This window comes from Dipodomys ordii, unplaced genomic scaffold, assembly GCF_000151885.1.
Source record: "Dipodomys ordii isolate 6190 unplaced genomic scaffold, Dord_2.0 Scaffold49, whole genome shotgun sequence".
NCBI lineage: Eukaryota > Metazoa > Chordata > Mammalia > Rodentia > Heteromyidae > Dipodomys > Dipodomys ordii.
Genome location: NW_012267265.1, coordinates 1498726 through 1514148, shown reverse-complemented (window position 1 = coordinate 1514148; position 15423 = coordinate 1498726). Strand labels below are relative to the sequence as shown.

The following is a 15423-nucleotide window of genomic DNA, read 5'->3' as shown; positions in this document are numbered from 1 at the left end:
CCCCACGACCGGACCCAAAAATAAATAAATAAAAATAAAATTACCCATATCTTTCGTTTTCCTAGAAGCAGTTTTACCTGAATTAATTTTATTAGTTCAAAGCAGGCTTATTTTTCAACTTTAAGGAGCTTGGCTTAAATGTCATTGCCTTAAAGCAGATTTCCTTGACCATTTATCCAGTAGTTCTACACAAAATGATCATTTCTGAATCTCATTCTGAACTCTACTGTACAACAGTTATCTAACCTGATATATTTGGCAAGTGTTCATAATTCAGTGATTAGGGCAGATAGCTTTCAGGTCATTTTAGAAACTGACACCCCCAAAAAGAGTTCATATGAACTTGATTAAGAAAGTACAATTTCATGCCAAGTGAGGTAAAGCAAGCTCAGAGAGGCAATTGGGTGCATGTTTTCTCTCATATATAGAAGCTAGATCTAAACTATAACTGGACATGACAATCTAAACAGATTCTAAGGCATTCACACAGTCAGGTGTAACTTCTCTGAACCTTTTAAATACTGTTTATGGAAATAAATGGCAGGAAATGGAAACATGGTGGGTTTTTTTTTGTTGTTGTTCCTTGTAGTGGTGTTTGTTTTGCTTTTTTTTCTTCTTCTGGGGGTGGGTGAGTAAAGGGAAGAGGTACAGAAAGGAAGGGAAGAAGAGTAAACAAACGCAATGATGCTATTTGGTATCCTCTATGGATAATGACCTATGTAACTTGTGGGCAGGAATGGTAGGGGAAGTAAAGGAAGGTGTGACATCATCCAAAAATAAAATGAATTCATTACCTGACTTATGAAATGCCAGCCTCTCTGTATAATACCTTAATAATAACAATAAAATTATTTTTAAAAAGGAACTTAAAAGATCAAAGTAGAAAGGCTTTGAAAAAGCTTACCACTAACCAGCAAAGACCGTAAAGTACTGTAAACAGCAGGTGCTCTAAAGCAGATAGCAGTGCAAGTGTATCAGAGGCAGGAAGAAACTGAAATTGGAAGGTCAAACCTGATCTTATACACAGCATGTCAGTCAGCTCAGAGGCTCCATGCAACTCATCTGTGTTTTGAATAGGGACTGGGGTGCAAGTACAAATCTACTAATAACTTCTCACCCACACTGAGGATTTTATAAAATCGTAGAGGCTAGGTGGGTAAAACTTAATCCTGAAAAGGTGACTAGATAGGTTGTTCTCAGGGAAGAGCAACCAGAAAATAGGAACTTTTTCCAAAGAACTTTGCCTTTGCCCTGAGGCTTCTGATATTGTATAGCCTGTTGAAAAATTACAAAATAGCCTTGTGCACATGTGACTACAACTTTGAGAACTTGACAACGTAAGTCTGAGGCAACAGATATTTAACTTCACCAAAGTATGATTATAAAATTGGGGAGAATCACAGCCGCAGAAAAGAATAACAAATTCAATCTGTGAAATCAATCTTGATTCAAGTTTTCTTTTCTGACCACTTAGGAAAAGAATATATCCAAGGCTGTACTGAACGCTTCTAAATTTAGACAACTGTGGGTCACCTAAGTACTGAATACAGTATTTTCAAAAGCTGTGAGAACAAAGCATACTTGAAACACACACAGGCCTATGACATTCAAATATATCTAATATTAATATAAAGAGTTAAGATTGGAAATTGAATCCAAAGTAGCAGCTCCACTCTCATGTGAACGTTTCTATTTAGAGATGTATGAAACTTTTGTCATGGAAGGCAGATGGATTAATGAAGACAGAACATTAGTTAGGACTTCTGATTAGCCTTTTTCTGATCAGAATAATGCACATGCTTGTAGACTATTTGGAAGACATAAAGAAGTATTAAGAATATAAAAATCACCTTTTCACATTTTGATACATTTTCTTTTAGTTGTATTTATATGTATTTTCACTTAAAAATTGTGGGCATAATGCACAGGAGGCTTGAGACAGCTTTAAAAATAATATATTCTGAAGTTTATGCCAAAAGGTATTCTTTTACAATAAGTTTCGAGTTTGTATAGATATTTTACAATTTATTGAACAATTTTCAGTCTATTTAAGTAGCTTTTGAGGTTTTGCTGTTAGAACACTGTAATAAATAAACATATGCAAATGTTTTGCCAGTGCCTCCATTCCTGTCTTTGGATAGATGTCACATTTGGTCTTTGGGAACTACTTTCCTAAGAATACATCCTTGATTTATAATGATAAAGTGATTGCTAATAAGTCCTCCTACTGGCAGAGCCCAACATCATCTTTACATATGCCCATTAGCCCTGAGTATTGTTAATGCATAGATTTAAAAACAATAAAAGCGCCAGTGACCTATAATCCTAGTTACTCAAGTGGCTGAGATCTGAGGATTGAGGTTTGAAGCAAGCCCAGGCAGGTAAGTCCATGAGACTCCTATCTCAAGTTAACTGCCAGAAAAAGCCAGAAGTGGTACTGTGGCTCAAGCGGTAGAGTGCTAGCCCTGAGCAAAAGGAGTCCAGGGACAGCACCCAGACCCTGAGTTCAAGCCCTAAGACTGGAAGAAGAAAAAACAACAACAAAGAACCCCAATAACCCAACAACAATAAGAAGCTATATATTATATTAATCCAAATAGATATGTCTACAATATGAAACAAATAAGAAAACAAGATACCATGAATTAAATTGTGTGCAAAAGAGGGAAGGTATTCTAATAATCCTTTCCTTTAAAATAAGTTATTGCTAGGTGTCTCAAACCTGTAATCCTAGGCTGAGATCTTAAGATCACGGTTTGAAGCCAGCTGGGCAGAAAAAGTCTGAGACTGCAACTAACCACCAGAAAACCCTAAGTGGTACTATGGGTCAAAATGGTAGAGCACTAGCCTTGAGCAAAAGAACTCAGGGACTGCACGTAGGCCCTGAGTTCAAGCCCCATGACTGACAAAATAAAATAAATAAATACCTGAACGATTCTGAGTGTATTTAAATAAGTGATACAGATAATATCCGGTGATTTAAGAAAGGAAGGGTGCCAGTTTGAGATAAGATCTGTAGAAAAGGGGGACTGTAGTTTTCTAGATTGAACATTGGCATAAAAAATCTCATCATAGTGTAGCAGCAAAACGGGTGCTGGAATAGTAAGTATATTAAAAGGATGTATAAATACATTAGATAAATAAAATCACTAGAAGCAAAGCACAGGAATGCTTGGCTAAAGAAAACTCAACGTTACTACTCCTCCAGACAACCCATAATCATAAACATTCCTGTTCTCATAGCTTTTCATTGACTTTTATACAGTCTTATCAGAAACATTTTCAACTTAGCCTATAGAAGTGCTGCCTGAAAACCAGGTCAGTTTTAGCAGTGTGCCATTTTTTCTGTTCAGCAATATCTACACAGATGTATTTTTGAGTACTTTACAGAACTGATAAGAAAGAGAATGAGTGGATAAAAGGTTCAGGTCTCCAAACTCCCATTTAATTGATGACAATAAACAAGATTGTTTCACATGGCATGCTTTTGGCCTCGTGTGGAGGCCAAAATTTCAGCTCATAATGGTATGTCAGAAAGGGGTATAAAGAGAGCAGGAAGACATTCCTTATTGCATGCAAGTCTATTTTTGGACTATTATTATTATTATAGACTTTTGGGTTGAGTCTTAGCCAAAGGTTTTTGTTTTGCTTTATTTTGGGTCCGGTTGTGGGCCTGAACTCTGAGCCTGGGTGCTGTCTCTCAGCTCTTCAGCTCAAGGCTAGTGCTCTACCACTTGAGCCACAGTGCCACTTCCAGCTTTTTTCTGTTTGCTTATGTGGTGCTGAGGAATCGAACCCAGGGCCTTAGGCATGCAAGGCAAGCACTCTACCACTGAGCCACCTTCCCAGCCCCTTAGCCAAAGGTTTTATTCCTAGTTATAACCATTAACTACACCCCAAAATGTCAATTCCTTCATTTGTAAATGGGATAATAACATTGCCTAGGCAGATAGGTGCCCCTCCTATATGACTGTTCCAACTTTTTCTCTATGAATCAGTCAAAAAGTGGCCTACATACTTCTATGTGTTTAGGCATTAGGAGCTCCATTTTATGTTATTCACATAATCACTTACCAGTACTTAAATACTTACAGCTAAGTTAAATCTAATATCACTGGTATTAATGTTAAAACAGATATTTCTTGGCTCCAAATGATTATTTATAGATACACAGAGTTTGCCAATAGAGCAAAAAAATACACCCCTGCTCCCAAGTACTGCCAAGTAACTTCCTAGATTATTATAGCTACATATGCTTTTATGGCCTTGTGCTTTTCCATTTTTAATCATTTGATATAACTCCTTTTTTTGACTAACTTCAGGCAAAATCTCCAAGTTTACTGTCAGCTTTTCTCTATTTTCTTCCACATCCTCTACAATTGATTTAAGGCCATGGAAACCTTTGTCTGACTTCCTTCATCAAAGCTATGACACTTACATCTTAATGTAGAGTTCTCTACATTTTTCAACATTACTATATTTTAATCTATGGCAACAATAAAATATTCACATAACACCATTACAAATGTATATATGGACCAAATTGCTTCTTTTTGCTTACCCATAGGACTCTTGTACCAAAACTACTACTAGTGGGCTGGGACTGTGGCTCACCTTGGGAATGGGTGCTGGCCTTGTGTGCATGATGCCCTGGGTTCCATCCCTCAGTACCACATAAACAGAAAAAGCTGGAAGTGGCGCTGTGGCTCAAGTGGTAGAGTGCTAGCCTTGAGCAAAAGCAGCTCAGGGACAGTGCCCAGGCCCTGAGTTCAAGCCCCAGGACTGTCAAAAATAATAAATAAATAAAACTACTACTAATTATTTTTGAGACACTGAGAAAGAGGGTTTTATAATTTTTTTATTTTTATTTATTTATTTTGTCAGTCGTGAGGCCTGAACTCTGGGCCTGGGCGCTGTCCCTCAGCTCTTCAGCTCAAGGCTAACCCTCTACTACTTGAGCCACAGCGCCACTTTCGTTTTTTTCAGCTTATGTGGTACTGAGGAATTGAACCCAGGGCCTCATGCATGCTAGGCAAGCGCTCTACCACTGAGCCACCTTCCCAGCCCTGGGTTTTATAATTAAAGGAATAGTTCACATTGTATGACTTTCAAAATGGATGGGGATTTTTCTCAAATAAAATATGTAAACATGCACTTGCTAAAAGCCTTCTTGGTAACTTTCAATCTCATTTTCCTTTCCTAAAAAATTATTAAAGCCTTAGGCTGTTTTAGACAGTATTGCCCTTGTATGGAATTTTAGATGGGATATTCTGAGAAACATGGCTGAAGGATATTGCTGATTGAAAAACCAACTTTATTATGTAAAAGGTATTAAGAAAAACGACTGAAACCTTGTTTTTAAGTCATATACTTGACTGTTTGGTGTTCAGTGATGTTGGTGATCTCTAAAAATTTCTTAAGGTTAAGTCTGGGGAGAAAAAAATCCTTATCAAACCTAGTGGGTGAAATCTGGGTCATGATAAGATTGCAACACAAGGTCAAGGGCAAGGATCACTTTCTCTGACTCAATTGGTTATGTTACTTTATGGTCTCTCTGTGCTATAGATATGCCTAAATTTCTCCTTACATACAAGAATTTTTTACCTTTATTAATTAAGGGTGGAGAATACACATAAGATGAGAAGCCACTGTTTTAAAAACAAATCAATTTTCAGCATGGCATTAAGAAAATTAAAGAGTAAGAGCTGAAAACACCACACAATTTAGGAACAGTTCTGGAAGAAAGTAATTCAAGAGACCACAAAAATACTGAAGACAGTGAAATTTCAAATGAGTCATAGTAGTAAATATGAAAGAATAACTTGCGAAAAGTAATCATCAACAGCGTTCATGGATAGCCTTTTTAAGACATGCATTTTTTGATTCTACATTCATGAAATGAGTTCTGAATACAAAGTGCATTTTCATTTAACTTAATACATATTATTAAACAAGAGAATACTTTTTCAAATATCTTTTAGATGGCACAGCCTGCTTAACATAATATCCTGATGAAAGGGCTATTATATTCTAGAGAGCTTGTGTTTCTGTGGTATTCATCATGCAGTACCCTATAATCATAGTCTTACTGTCTAACTTACTATTAAGAACAACTACAACTACTATACTATTTTAACATAGGGACAAAGTTGATAGCTTGTTCACTTTGGGTTAGGATCAGATGTGACAAGTGGTCTCAGATGTTCTTTTTAGAGCCTTAAAGACAAAGAACTCTAAAGGAGCACAAGTATCTTTTTGAAAGGAGACCTCAGGAGTAGGAATTTTTTCTTCCCCTCAGTAAGCAAGAGAGGGGGAACAGAGTGGTAAGTGAGGATGAAATGTTTTCAATATTGCAAACAATTAGCATGTAGATTCTTCCGACCTCTCCTTATCGTCCCTCCCCTACAACAATGAGGATGCTGGAGACACTGGCGGTGGGGAGAGGATCTGACCATACCTTCATGTGTAGGCTCTGGGTCAGGTGTAAGTGAGATGTCGTCCAGCTCTCGCAAGCAGAGCCATTCTCCATCCATGGACACTCGGAATTTGCAAAGGTAGATGGTCTCCATGGCAGCCTGTGTGATCTTGTCAGTGGTGGGGGTTGGCATATCGGTCGGAGGTGTCAGAGCGGACATGATGACTCAGCTGGGACCACAATACACACACACACACACACACACACACACACACACTAAATAAATAAAATCCTCTCAACAAAAACCCCAGATCTGAAGCTTTGAAACAAAGCGTTCAGGGAAAAGGGGTGGAGGGGAAGCTTTGAAAAACAAAAACAAGGAAAAAAAACCTTATGGAACCAACTAATCAATATAAGTAAGTGTACACTTATCTTTTCTTGTGGATAGCTCCTACCACGTAGCAAAATAAAATGATGTTTGTCTTCTCCCAGCGTCCTCTCCTTTTATCTTCTTTCTCTACCCCTTTTTCCCCCAGGCTTTAAACCCTGCACAGCCAGTCAATGTTGCCTTTAAAGAAACTGGCCTCAGCACAAATAAGTAAAAAAAAAAGAATGAAAGAAAAATTCCTCCTTCTTTGTGCAGAAAAAAAAGTACAAAAGGAGAAAAATGAATGAAAAATAAATTTGTATTTTCAATTTTGCTTAAAAAAAAATCTTGAACTGCAGAAAGCACTTCCAGGATCTGCTGAGATGAGCCAGGATGCTGAGTTCTAACAGGATTGGTTGTGCGCAGTAAGCAGGGTGTTGACCAAAATGGCTGACTAATGAACTGAACTGAAAATTCAGGCTCATGTGACCAGCTGCTCTGAGCACAGGGCAAGCAATTCCCAGGATGCTTTATAGATGCTGCTGATGCGGGAAGAGCAATTAGGCTGCTCTCTCATCCTGCACAACCCACTTTCAGACTGTGCTAGTCAAACTGTGATCAGACATAACACAATGCACATGTTCTCATCAATATCTCTCACTGTGACATAGAAGAGCTGAATAACAGGAAGGCAATTAATACCAGATAGTACTCCTCAGCAAAGATCATACAAAAGGCAATTAGACTAACCTACCAATATCATAATTCACTTCTATCTTTAGTTACATAGCTATTAAAATCATTTTAGATACCAAAGATATTTAAAAAAAAACTAAAGCAGATTTTTAGTATAGGTATCTTATTCTGAAGTATGTATGATTTGTTTCTCCAAGATATAAAGAACTGACTTGGCAGAAATGTAATAAAAGACTGAACTTTCCTGATTAATGGCAGTCTCCTCCCTTTTGATACTGCTGTATACGGCTGTGTGTATATATATATATATATACACACACACACATATATATACACATATATATATACACACACACATATATACACATATATATACATATATATGTATGTTTCTGAAGGACACATGAAATATATTTCTAAGCAGAAGGTAAAACTGTCGTATTTAAGAAATCTTCCCATCTTGGAATGTAGTGAAGCCAAATTATCTAGATCTAAGAACAAAGAACCAACATATACACAGAGGACTTACATTTTCCAATGAGGTATTTATACCTTGATAGCAAAAGTGCAAACAAGTATGGGTTGTCTCAGCTACACAATGGTAACGAGAGGAATACTAATGACATTCATTGAAAATGCTTTTGATAATTGAAAGAAACCTTTTTTTCTCAACTTCAGGGATTCAGTTCCAAGGAGAAACATATAATGTCAAGAAATAAATCCCAGTTGGTCGCTGGGGAATCTCGCCTGTAATCCTAGCTACTCAGGAGGCTGAGATCTGAGGACTGAGGTTCAAAGCCAGCCCAGGCAGTCCCTGAGACTCTTATCTCCAACTAACCACCAGAAAATGGGAAATGTTGCTGTGGCTCAAGTGGTAGAATACTCACCTTGAGCTGAAGAGCTCAGGGACAGTGCCCAGGCCCAGAGTTCAAGCCCCATGACGAAAGAAGGAAAGAAAGAAAGAAAGAAAGAAAGAAAGAAAGAAAGAAAGAAAGAAAGAAAGAAAGAAAGAAAGAAAGGAAGAAAGGAAGGAAGGAAGGAAGGAAGGAAGGAAGGAAGGAAGGAAGGAAGGAAAGAAGGAAAGGAAGAAGGAAAGAAGGAAAGAAAGAAAGAAAGAAAGAAAGAAAGAGAAAATGAAAGGAAGGAAGGAAATTCCAAGACTAATCACTTCTAAGGACTCCTATCAAAGATACCTTAATTTACTTAAATTTCTAAAAACTAAGAAAAGAATCCCCTAAATATTAAAATTTAAATCAATGATTAATTGTAATTTGAAACTGAACAAGCACTTTTGTGTTGTGAAAGCGAAGGTAGAATAGTAAATCTTTTTTTTTCTTTTTTTGCTTATGTGGTGCTGAGGAATTGAACCCAGGGCCTCATGAATGCAAGGCAAGCGCTCTACCACTGAGCCACCTTCCCAGCCCTGCAAAGGTAGAATAGTGTAACATAAAACTGCATATACTCTGATTTATTCTGTTGATTTTTAATGAGGCTATGTTCTAATAAACCCATCCTCAGTAGAAAATAGTTTAAGTCAAAATGCAATTAATATATCTAACCTGCCAAAATATCATGGCCCAGGAACACAATGCAATTTTTGAGTTATGATGGCTTAATGTACAGTTTTATGATAGACAAAAGCAATGTATGTTTGGTTGAAACTATATTTCAAATTTTGATCTTTCCTGAGCTGGTTGTATGTTATATGAATGCTTTTTTGATGTGCTAGGCAGCAGTGATGAGTCACAGTTCTGCCATGCACATGATCACCAATGGACATGACTGATATTCTACAGTGTAATTTTTTTGCTAGTCCCAGTGCTTAGGCACTGCTTCTGAGCCCTTTTACTCAAAGTTAGCACTCTACTACTAAGCCACAGCTCAGTGCTAGCTATTTAATAGCTTAGGCTTATTATATCCATTTTTAGGGGGTGCTACAGGTTGAATGTTGAGCCCCCAAAATGTTAAGCACCAATGCAGCAGTGGTACTCAGCCAACTCTATGTTGAAAATGAACTTAGGTAAATTGTGGGCAGGGGACCAGGAGGCAGGAACTAAAAGAGAACAAAGGAAGACTGGACATTGCCCCCAAAAGAAATGTACTCATTACCTGATTTATGAAACAGTAACCCCTCTGTACATCACCTTAGTAAGAACAAAAAGAGTTTTTACATGTTAAGAACATGCTTTACCACTGAGCTATATACTCCCATCTTTAAATATACTTAGGTACTTTCAACTTACGATGTGTTTATGTGATGTAGCCTCATCCTAAGCCAAGGAGCACTAGCACTCTGTGGAGTATTCGTTGTTTACCCTCATTACTATGGGGCTGATTAGGGGGCTGCAACTCACTGCTTATGGCTAGATTGGGAAAAGACTGAACTTTGAAACTCAACATGCAATTTCTGCCAAACATGTATCACTCCCAAACCACTGTAATGTCAAAAAATTGTAAATCAGGGACACTCTCTCTCTCTATATATATATCTATGCATATATATATGATTATTTATAATTGGGAAGAAAACCAGCATGTTACTAAGGAAAATAAAATACTAGTGCTTCACTTATTCCTATTTCAGTCTCTCCAGTATTATCCCACATTGGGAGTGAGAACCACTCATTCACAAAATATTCACTGACAGTTTCTCCAGATGCTAATTGTTGATCCAGGCACTAGGTATGCTGATGCAGTCTCTTTCTTTCCCCTCCCCACCCCTCCTTCCCCTTTTTCCTTTTCTTCCTCCTCGTCCTCAACCTCTTCCTCCTTCTTCTGTACTGGGGGTTGATTCAGAGCCTTGAGCTTGCTAGAAAGTGGCTCTACCACTTTAGCCATAGCTTCAGCCCTTGGCACTGGTAATTTTCAGAGGTAGGATTTTACTTGATGGTTTTGTACCACGCTGGACTGCAATCCTCCCGTGCTTCACCATGTCACGGGATGACCACTCAGTCACTCTATTTCTCCTGTAGCTGTGATGATGTGAAACTTTTATGTCTTTGCAAACTTCTATGTCTGGACAGGCTTGAACTAACATCCTTGGCTCCCTATCTTTGCCTCCCAATTAGCTAAATTAAAAGCCTGAGTTGGGGGCTGGGAAGGTGACTCAGTGGTAGAGCGCTTGCTTTGCATGCATGAGGCCCTGGATTCGATTCCTCAGTACCACATAAGCAAAAAGAAAAAAGCTGGAAGTGGTGCTGTGGCTCAAGTGGTAGAGGGCTAGCCTTGAGCTGAAGAGCTGAGGGACAGCGCCCAGGCCCAGAGTTCAGGCCCCACGACCGGACCCCCCCCAAAAAAAAGAGTCTCACAGACTTTCCTGCCCGAACTGCGATCCTCAGATCTCAGCCTCCTGAGTAGCTAGGGCGTGAGCCATCGGTGCCCAGCTTCATATTTAATTATATATAGAGTTCCCTTTTATTCAAACACATTTCCAATTTGTGCATTAAAACACAAAGGTGGCCTGGGTAGTTGTTCAAGCCTATAACATTAGCTATTTGGGAGGAAGGGCCTGGGGAATCATAGGTCAAGGTCAACCCAGACATAAAATTTCTCAACTCCATCTCAACTGAGCACACAGTGACATGGAAAGCATAAATAGGAGGACCTAGGCATACAGTGAAACACTACCTCAAAAATAACCCAGGCAAACTGAAGCTAGAAGTATGGTTAGAGTGTTAAAGCACCTGCCTAGCAAGTATAAAGTCCTAAGATTAATCCCTAGTACATTGGGAAGGAAAAAACCATAAAAGGAAATGGCTTATAATTTATACTAGTTAGTACTACAAAACATAAAACCTGCCATTAAATTTTTTTTTTTTTTTTTTTTTAGGTTGTGGGGCCTGAACTCTGGGTCTGGGTGCTGTCCCTGAGCTCTTCAGCTCAAGGTGAGCAGTTTACCACTTGAGCCACAGCGCCACTTCCAGCTTTTTCTACTTCTGTGGTGCTAAGGACTTGAACCCAGGGTCTCATGCAAGCAAGGCAAGCACTCTACCACTGAGCCACCTTCCCAGACCCTAAAACTTTTAAATTACAAAGAATATTGTTCCTAGAATCCGAATTTTAAATAGCCCTGGCTATCTGTGAGATCAACACTGTTGGTCACTGGAAATGGAGGGGTGACTCAGGTGGTAGAGCACCAGGCTTGAGGAAAAAAAAACAAACACCAAATGAGAGGCCCTCAGTTCAAGCCCCAGTACTGGTAAACACACAAAAAAGACTCTAGATCACAGATATATTCTTTGGTTGTTGGTGGTGATGGTCGTGGGGCTTGAACTCTGGGCCTGGACACTGTCCCTTAGCTCTTCAGCTCAAGGCTAGTGCTCTACCACTTGAGCCACAGCGCCACCTCTGGTTTTCTGGTGGTTTACTGGAGATAAGAGTCTCACGTACTTTCCTGATCGGGTTGACTTTGAACCACAATACTCAGATCTCAGCCTCCTGAGTAGCTAGGATTACAGGCGTGAGCCACCAGCACCCAGTTTAGATCATGGATATATTCTTAAAGTATACAACAAAGAATACTGAATAGCTCCCCAAAATCAGTAGAGAAGATGGGCCAAGTTTTCAACAGATGTTTGAGGTGAGTTTCAAATGAGCTCTATGTACTATTTTCCCCCTATACTGTACATACATACCTATGATAACTTATTTATAAACTAAGTATAATAAAAGATAAACAATTTGGGCATCAATGGCTCACTCCTGTAATCCTAACTACCCAGGCTGAGATCTGAGATTCATGGTTTAAAACCAGGCAGGATAGGAAAGTCTTGGAGACTCTTATTTCCAATTAACTACCAAAATAGTTGGAAGTGGAACTGTGACTTAAGTGGTAGAATGCTAGCCTTGAGCACAAAAGTTCAATGACAGTACCCAGTTCAAATCTCAGGGACTAGCAAACAGACACACACAGACACACACAGACACACACACACACACCTACCTGCGTATGCATGCATACACACACAAAAGAGATGAACAATAATAGTAAAAAAAATCACTACATCTACAGTAAAAGTTATGTGAACGTGATCTTTGTTTGAAAATATACTAGTGCACTGAACTCACATTTCTCTTTGTGATGATGTGTCATGTTACAAAGACTAGTGAGGGAGCGACGGAGGAACTGTGACACTGTTAGGCTACTATGTAAAAATTGCTTGAGTACCAGCTTTATAGTAGCAGGATGACTGGTCTGCCAATGGGGGGTGGGGGGGAGGCAACACCTACCCTATATATATATTTAACAAAGAAAATGAGTCATGTGTCAAGCAGGACAGAGTAGGAAGGCACAAGAGTTCAATGAATTACTTAAGGTAGTATACAATTTAAAACTTATGAACTGTTGCTAGATGCAGCAGTATACTCTTATAATGCTAGCTAGTTGGGAAACTGACATTGAGGGTGGGGGTGGCAGTTCAAGGAAGGTCAGCTGGAGCAAAAAAAAAATGCTTGTGAGATCCCCAACTCAACAGAAAAAAAATTCATTCATGCCAGGCACCTTAGCCATGATTGGCCTAGGCAATAACTGAGACTCTACCTCAAGCTGGGTGCAGGTGGCTCACGACCATAATCCTAGCTACTCAGGAGGATGAGATCTGTAGATTGAGGTTCAAAGCCATCCAGGGCAGAAAAGTCCCCATGAGATCTTCTTATCTCCAATTAACCACCAGACAACCAGACCGGAAGTGGCACTATGGCTCAAAGTGGTAGAATGCTAGCCTTGAGCACAAAAGGGCTCAGGACAGCCCTGAGTTCAAGCCCCATAGCTGACAATAACCAGAACAATCAGTGTGTCAGTAGCTGAAGCCTGTAATCTTAGCTACACAGGAGGCTGAAATCTGAAGACTGCTGTTTGGACTCAGGCAGGAAGCCCGTGAGGCTCTTATCTCCAATTAACCACCAAAAAGCCAGAAGCAGAGCTATAACTCAAGTGGTAGAGTGTCAGCCTGAGCAAAAAGGCTAAGGGACAGTGACCAGGTTGAGTTTAAGCCCCAGAACCAGCACAATACAAACAAATGAGCAGAGCACAAAGGGCCAGAGGCAATGGCTAGGGTAGAAATATGCCTGGCTAACAAGCAAGAGATCCTGAGTTCAAAACCTCAGTACAGGGCTGGGAAGGTGGCTCAGTGGTAGAGCACTTGCCTTGCATGCTCAAGGCCCTGGGTTCGACTCCTCAGCACCACATAAGCAAAAAAAACAAAACAAAAAAAAAAAAACCTCAGTACATATCTCCCATCCAAAATAACAAAATCCAACTTATGAATTGTCAATTTTGGAATTTTTTCCATTTGGTGTTTTAAGATAAGAGGTAAATGAAAACATTGAAAGTAATATCACAGATTAAGGGAGGACTACTTTACTTGAATTCACTGTTGACATAAACCACGACAAGCAATTTTCCCACCAAGCACTCAGTATTTACTACCATGACTAGAAGAAATGGATTGATTACAACACACTAGCACAACAGGAATATCTAGATTATTAAGAAAGAAACTTGGCTAACATCCCTTCTAAAGATCCTTCCCAACCCCTCTCCAGAAGGACAGAGGAGAACCAGACAGTGAGCAGAGCTGCAGACACAGAGACACAAAGCAACTAAAACTTTGAGAAGAAGCCAAAAATTGGTTACCCTTCAGCTTCTCTTATCTACCTGCAAGATAGGTAGTGATTTCAGAAATAAGGACTGTGGATACGTAAGAAAAGCTGTACTTCATTATGTAAGGGGTATACATGATCTTCAGATAAACAACACTAACTGTATTCAGTACAGTTATTCACTTGGTTCATAAACAATGGATTTTTGAGGATAACAAAACTGTCTGTAGAAGATTAAAAAATAACTACATTCATATAATTGTAAATATTGCTACTGTTTTTACATTTGAGGCTTCACTAAGTAAACTTATTAGCTTTGTACATAAAGGTAATAGTAAGGGGGCTGGGAAGGTGGCTCAGTGGTAGAACGCTTGCCTTGCATGCCTGAGGCCCTGGGTTCGATTCCTCAGTACCACATAAGCAAAAAAAGAAAAAAGCCGGAAGTGGTGCTGTGGCTCAAGTGGTAGAGCGCTAGCCTTGAGCTGAAGAACTGAGGGACAGCGCTCAGGCCCAGAGTTCAGGCCCCACAACCGGACCCAAAAAAAAAAAAAGATAATAGTAAGCTTTTAGTAAGACATACAGACCTTGACGTTTTTCTCATGTATACACTAATTGTAAGCCATGTTGAACTCTTTTTTTCATCTTAACTCATTTATCAATAACTGCACTTTTTTTTTTTGTTGGTTGTGGGGCTTGAACTCTGGGCCTGGGTGTTGTCCCTCAGCTTTTCAGCTCAAGGCGAGCGCTCTACCACTTGAGCCACAGTGCCATTTCTAGTTTTCTGGTGGTTTACTGGAGATAAGAGACTCACAGACTTTTCTGCACAGGCTGGCTTTGAACCGCAGTCCTCAGATTTCAGCCTCCTGAACAGCTAGGATTACAGGCAGAGCCACTGATACTGGGCTCAATGGCACATATTTTAAAGATGGCTGTGAGAAAGACAAGGTATAGTCTGTGATCTTAAAATAGAATTAATAATCCTATGTAGTTTAATAAACAATAAACCATATACTATGAACTGTGTTTTATCTACTTATAGAGCTTGGTTTTTCTACATTACAGTTGATTCAAAGTAAAAAAAATATTTCAAGGTAAGAGGTTATATTGCTCTCAAAGGACACTGGTGGTAAATTGCAATTATTAGAAAACAATGACTGGTTTGTCAAGCTTAAATTCAAGTTATCTGGTGTGGAATAATTATTCAATTGTCATTTATTGAACTTCTATTTAATGTTAGGTGCTTTACAAATATCAGGTCAAATCCTCACAAGTACACAATAAAGTAGATATTAATACCTATTCTTACAAGGAAACCCAAGGAGCCACATAACTGGCTCAGGATCAC

General features: G+C 39.1%; 1 protein-coding gene across 1 annotated transcript in view; it reads right to left on the bottom strand.

The window, feature by feature from the left end:
• Rufy3 (RUN and FYVE domain containing 3) overlaps positions 1-6950 on the bottom strand; it is a 71440-nt gene extending 64490 nt beyond the window's left edge. The window contains exon 1 of the mRNA XM_013020179.1: positions 6458-6950. Coding sequence (XP_012875633.1) covers positions 6458-6635 — 178 coding nt within the window. The 5' untranslated portion in view covers positions 6636-6950. The remainder of the gene's footprint in view (positions 1-6457) is intronic.
• Between the last annotated feature and the right edge of the window lie 8473 nt (positions 6951-15423).